Raw genomic sequence first — 6,867 nt, forward strand, 5'->3', positions numbered from 1 at the left:
TAAACATTAACGTAATATAGCTCGATCTTCTGAACTTATATTTTCATTCATTCGACATATACATCCTTATATTAGAGGAGTATTATGGCCGGTGTATGTATTGCGGCCTCCCATAATATCTGCGCTATTATATAGCAAATCCTAATGACTTATTGAATATTGATAATATTTAGATATAACAACATTATAAATACATTTACAAGATTAGTAAGCAATTATTAACATCTCTTCTTTGTTGAATTATTGTTATCATGTATTGTGTATATCTGCAAAATATATTGTATGTAATAATCTTTTTAATAATTCGCAAATAATATTTCCGTACTGCGAAAATATATTGGTCTTAAAATATTACGTTTTAATGCGGGGCACGTCAAGTTTTTTTCTTCATTATAATCAAGTTGACAGTTTTAATTACTTTTAGTCTATCTTATTTGTCTTGCGTGAAATACTTGGCTAATTACATTTATTTCATATCCGTTTTTGATCAAGAAGAATGTATTCGACACCTTTTTTTATGCACTTGACGTAAATTTTTTCTTTTTTTAAAAAGGTTTTTTTAGGAATTGAATTATTTATTCAATAGCTCGCCGTTACATCATCACGCTAATATACCAATACTCGATAGCCAGCACTTATAACGTATTTCTACTTTTAAGTATTTCGAAACGTTTCTGAGATACATTTTAGCATTTAATTACACCTACTTCCTCATTTTTCTTAAATTTAAGCGTATTATCACATTAATATATGTATTTTTAAGTGTATACGAGTATTTGACTATTTAACATTTTATTTGACTGCATATATTTCGAGTTATGCAAATTTAAACAATAGTATAGCATTTTGCTAATGTGGCTCTCTAATTGGATATTGACTTACGACCTCTTTTTCGAGGTTTTCATATCAAAATAATTATTTGGTAATCGACTGTATTGCTCTACTGTTAATCTATAGTTTATATTACGTGTACTACTTTTAATACTGAGATTTTTAGTACTGAGCAGCTTACATGCAGAAATTATGTGAATGTATATACATTCATTTGCATACATTTTAAAATGTTTTCCTTTTTTGTTAATCTTGTAACTAAATATTGTTTTCTAAATAAAACTAATGTTTTAAGGCTATTTTTATGAAAGGCTACATTACTACCTATTTTTTTCTTCGAGTCATTTATACAATATTTTGTATTAATAGTATCCTAAGTAATAAATATTTCATAACTTTGAGTTTAGAATCGACTCAACAACATTTTAACGAATGTAATTGTCAAATTTGAAACTTAAATATTGATTATTAACAAAGTTATTGAGTAAAATGTAACTGAGGTGCCATAATACCATTTTCTCTTCTAAGATAACAGGAGCCTACATATATAAAGCGCTGTGAGAATACATTGATACGAAATGTATTCTGAGAGTACGTATCGACTTTGTGCATAAACATTAATTATTTACGCACAAAGTCGCAACATTATTCTGTTTTACACGGTGCTGATAAATCTGGCTCTCGCTAATCGCACGGGGTATTATCAATATCTTCCATAGTCCACCTCACGATAAAGGACGAAGGAACTGACAGAATGATATCTGAGGAATTAGGGAGTCTCCCTCTCGGCTCATTTACGGTCCAGAACCCTTCGAGGCTGCACGCGTTAGTCACGCACGACGGAGTTCTCTTTAAGGCTTGCGAACGAACGTTGTTTCTACGTACCCAAGCGAGTCCCAAAGCTCTCGGTCAGGGCTTAATGCGCCTAATGGAACCTCCTGAGTGCCGTTACCAATTTTGCCACGACTCTCACGATTTAGCGGCGAGCCAGCCAACCAGGACATTATCAAAATTTATTGGTCGGTCAGCCGTTCGCAAACAGTCGCCGCCACCATCGTCGGAATGTTTTATAATCCCCTTTGTGCGCGCGCACATACTTAATTCATCCGCCAGAAAAACTTTGTTATCGTGCTAAAAACTAGAAAGATATGTCGTGAAAATCCTGAGTTCCAGAATATCGATAAAGGCTGCCGATAAGGGATTTCATTACAAATAAATATTAAGATAGGAAAATAATAAAATATATTTTTCAGTTTGATAATTAATTTCGTATATAATTATTTGTTAAATTATTTGGATTTCATTAGTACTTCATCGTTTTAAACGGTGAAATATGAAAAAAATTTTTTTAGAAAAAGAAAATTTTTAGCAGAATATATTTGCATGTTACAACATATTTTTAATGCTTAAACTCAAGTTTTTAGATATTATTTTTGGTTAGCTTAATTATAAACTCGTGTGTGCGATCTGTATAATATATTAATTATAATAAATACCCGCGCAAACACTCTGAGAATACTCGTATTACACGAATGGATAAATATTGCCCATTATCTCTTTCTTTGTTGGTCGAGACTGTGGCGAAAATATTTCAGTCGGAAAGATGCAAATACCACTCGATTAATTCTTAGCTACGGAAACATTTCAAGCTGCTCAACATTCTTGTATGACAGCAGGTGGTTAAGTGCGCCTACCGTCCTCTATCAGTGCTCTAATCGGAACTGTTCGACTTCCTGAAGTTCCAGGCGAAGTACCTAATTAGGGACGACCTTCGCCGACGCCTGTACGGCCATTTATCACGCATCTCTTCGTTGCTATTACTCCGCAGTAAAATTCGCGAGAGGTAGATTTCTCAGATACGGCAATTGGAAATTTCTGCTAGTCGTGTTATCATGGCTTCTCGAGCAATTATACCGATCGAAAAGAGCAAAATAATCAATTTTTCACACATATGTTTCGTTCTAAAAGAAAACTTTATCATTTCCTATATATTTTTTATTAAAAATAAAAGATTTCTAAAATAAAAATTTCATGCATTCTTTAAATTAAAATTTTGTAATTTTTATAATTAATCCCAAATGTCCCCTGTACTTTTTTTACAGGCATATTACATTTTTACACATTATTAATAAAATAACCATTTAATAAAGGAATTTTCTCGTAATTAAATAGTCTGTGACATGATAGATTGTATCAATTAAAGGAGAAAATGAAACTTTCTCTCATCTAACAATGAGATATAAATCGTTAGGACATTATGTATTGTATTTATTTCAAACTGTCATTTGTAAAAAGTTAATGACAAACAATTCTTAGGATGTAATAACAACAACAGCAGCAGCAGTGACAATAATAATCTCAAACAACTGTGTACGCAATAAACATGACGAAGAAAGACGGAAGTTTCGGCTGAAAATTTCATCTCGCGGAAACTTGGGTCGTCGCGGCGGCGAAGCAGAAACTTATTCGACGTGTTACCTTGTAATATTAGAATATATCTCTGGAAGTAGGATCATCATTAATTATCTGTGTGCAAAGTCAACGTTGGCCAGAATCGCGCGCGTCGGTAATATATCTAGGTCTCGCTAATCGTGCAATATTGCAGCGTCGTCTGCGTATTATTCGTTTCGCGTAAATGTTGCGCGCTTAAGCTCAGGATGTTTCTTAAATCGGTTCTCGTAACAGTACGATTACTATAAAAATAAGAATAATAATGAATCGGGAAATAGATCGAACTTACCGCATCGTTGTGATTCCAGAAAATGTAGGCGGGTGGTTCTGGACTCTGCAAGACGACGCACGTGAGATTGATGGTGCTACCTCGATTGATGAATAGCTCCGGCGCACCTAAAATCTCGGTCTTTGGCTCTGAAAAGTAAAAATGTGACATTTTTATACGAATAATTTTTTGTATCCGATTTATTCGAAACTGTCGCGAGTGATTTGTGCCGGGAGGGAGGGAGGGAGGGAGGGAGGGAGAGAAGACTGCAGGAACTTTCAAGTATAGATATTGCTGAATAGCTATTGCTACATATGTAAAGGTGACTTATTATCAAGACTATTTTGCTGATGGCGGAAGAGAACGGTTAGGTGCTGTAATAAGTTATGGTCGTGTAATTAAATATTACATTATACGGGAGTAAGGGGAAGAAATATTTCGTGTTTTTCTCCCTACATCGCTGTACGTTTCTCCCTCAGTAAACGAGGGCGCGTAACTCTTGCCCGGATTAAATTCACGAATCCGAGTACGGTATTACGTCTACGCTTAGAATCCTTATTTCATGCAAATGTCAGACAGTTATCGTGGAACACTTCTCAGCGATATGTTATGATTTCTCAGTGGTTCAACCGAGCCGCCTTCTTCGCGAGTGTATCGCGGAAGAAGACGCGCGCTCTCTCTCTCTCTCTCTCTCTCTCTCTCGACTATATTCTTCCGCATTAAACTTCAGAATCCGAATACGCGGGATCCGTATCGCACGTCTCATGACTTTATGTGCGCTTTATGTAAATAACAGATATTTGTCACGTCGCGCTTCGGGACGACAGTTTACCATGCCAACGCAGAAGGCAACTTAGCCTCTCGCACGCCGGATTAAATCTAAAGATTTAAAGATGAGATTCCGTCGCAGCTCAGAATTTTACGTTTCTTTCATGTAAATGTCTCGACACGACTTGTTTTTTTATTATTCTTCATTCACGCGTCAGCGTGATAAAAAGTACAATGACGCAGGATAAGAGCTGGTGGGCTCTGTCTTTTAACGCAAAACGTCGTACTGAATCTTATTATTCATATCACCACAGGGAATCTAGGTACGTGTTTGCAAAACGAAAAGACAACATTCATTATCGTCAGCGCGCACTGTAAAAACAAAAAAGCTAATTCTCTGTATCATTTTATCTCGATTATTCCGCGGAAGAGAATTTATCCCACTTACTATAAACGCCGCGTTTGGATAACAAAATCTATTTTCTGATAGTCCGTACATTTTGTTTGAAGTAAACACCTTTGCCGTTGCGATTTCAAAATTAAATGCAATTTTCAATTAATTTACATTGAGATTTAAAAATAGATATGTACTTTCTTTAGTGAACCGAAAATACACATCACATGTAGGTATATCTTTCTAACATTTTAGACGTTAAAGTAATATAATCGCAATATACGTATAAGTTTTTGCATATCTGATACGTAGTCTGTTATATTATACGTTATCGGAAAAGATCGCAATAAAGTTGTCGCCCATTTTCTGTCGAAGTTCACATTCGAAATTCAAATTTGGAAATCGAAGCGACAAGATTGCTCCGTCATGGCTTAGAACGAGTGACTATCCTTTAGCTAGGAAATCATCTCACACACACACACACACACACACACACACACACACACACACACACACACACACAAAACGAGGCTACTGTGAGAAGTTGAATCAGAGATTCGCATCTGTCGGGAGAATTATGCAGAATTACACGCGGTGATCCCGATAGGCAGGAATTATCGCCGAAAGTCTCCTCTATCGGCTGTCTGCTGCCCTTTTATATATCGCCCTCCGATAATAGCTCGTCAGGGTAAATCGGGCCGAGATTATGCGTGCGCGCGCGCGCGCGCGCGCATGTCGGGAATTTATTTATAATGCCGAAAAATATCGATTACATCAATATACCTAGGTATTTATAGTTCATGTTCCGACGAACGAACGAATAAACGGACGAGCGATCGGTCTGTTTTATATCTTTTTGTGGTGCCGAAGAGTGATGCGGAGTTGACCTGGCCTCTGTGCTTGCCTTCGAAAGAGGCACTTTGAGGCGCTATATAGAGAGTATCAGGTATCTATTACCGCGGCACACAGCGACGAACTTGTTCCCGTTACGCCTGCGTCTATGTGCACACGGATGTATGTAATGTGTATGCGCGCTGTACGTATTATGAGGAAGAAATAAAGGGAGGGGGAAGAGATTGAATCTGATTGATCTTTATTAGCTTCAATAATAGCTACAATGATACAATTTAATGTAATGCGTATTTATTGATTATCCAAACCGCCAAACTGAAACATCTACATTGCACTATCTCTCTCCACTGCCTATATATGGCACTAGCGCTCTCTTAAAGTTTTCAAATTTTCTTTCCCTTCTTATTTCATTAGGTAAATTGTTGTATACATTAAACCAATCGTGTAAAAACATTTTCTGTTCCTCTCTAGCTTTATATCTTTTAATATACGTATATATTTCTCTCTGATCTTGTTTGTGCTCCTACCACCTTTCTTACTTGCTCTACCTCGTTTCTTAAATAACCCGGACAATCTCCATTTATCATTTTATGTATCAAAATACAAACATTGTATTCAATTATTCCCTTAATTAATAAATTGCAATGCCTCAAGTAATGTTTTCAATCCTTGTTCTGTAATTGCACCGTAATATAATTCTCATTCCCTTATTTTGTAATTTCTGTAAATATGCACATTATAATCGTTTAAACTCAATAATACAGACGAACAATATTCGAACAACGGAGCAATTATATTTTGTATATAACACATTTCATATATGGTGTCAAATTCATACTAATTCGACGAAATGCCCCCAATTTCGATCCTATCTTTTTCCCCAGATAATTGTGCTTTTTCCCCAGAACATGTGCTGCAAAATTTAAATTTCTATCTATAATGACACCTAAGTATTTAACTTCATTAACCACTTCTAATGTTGCATCTTCTAGTTTTGCTTTTATATTACTTTCCGATACTTTTTTCTTAATACCTCTAATTAGCATAACTTTGGTTTTATTCACATTTAATTTCAGTCTATTATTTTTCAACCATTCCTCAATTTTTTTACATCTGTATATTAAGATTGTCATTTATTTCTTGGCTTGTATGGCCTATTTGTATATATTAGTGCATCATCTGCAAATAATCTAATTTCACAATTGCCACAAACGACTCTCGTCAAATTATTTATTATTATTATTATTATTATAGAGAGAGAGAGGGGGAAGGGAGAAGAGGGGGAGGTAGAGGGAAGGAGAGA

General features: G+C 35.5%; 1 protein-coding gene across 10 annotated transcripts in view; it reads right to left on the bottom strand.

Moving 5' to 3' along the window:
* The window catches only part of LOC108750655 (tyrosine-protein phosphatase Lar-like), a 369,675-nt gene that overhangs the window by 10,085 nt on the left and 352,723 nt on the right, over nt 1-6,867 (bottom strand). For all 10 annotated transcript variants that reach the window (XM_018490284.1, XM_018490283.1, XM_018490281.1 and 7 more), the window contains one exon: nt 3,572-3,699. In XM_018490284.1, the coding sequence (XP_018345786.1) occupies nt 3,572-3,699 (128 nt within the window). The remainder of the gene's footprint in view (nt 1-3,571; nt 3,700-6,867) is intronic.

The sequence above is a fragment of the Trachymyrmex septentrionalis genome, unplaced genomic scaffold, assembly GCF_001594115.1.
Source record: "Trachymyrmex septentrionalis isolate Tsep2-gDNA-1 unplaced genomic scaffold, Tsep1.0 scaffold37, whole genome shotgun sequence".
Lineage (NCBI taxonomy): Eukaryota > Metazoa > Arthropoda > Insecta > Hymenoptera > Formicidae > Trachymyrmex > Trachymyrmex septentrionalis.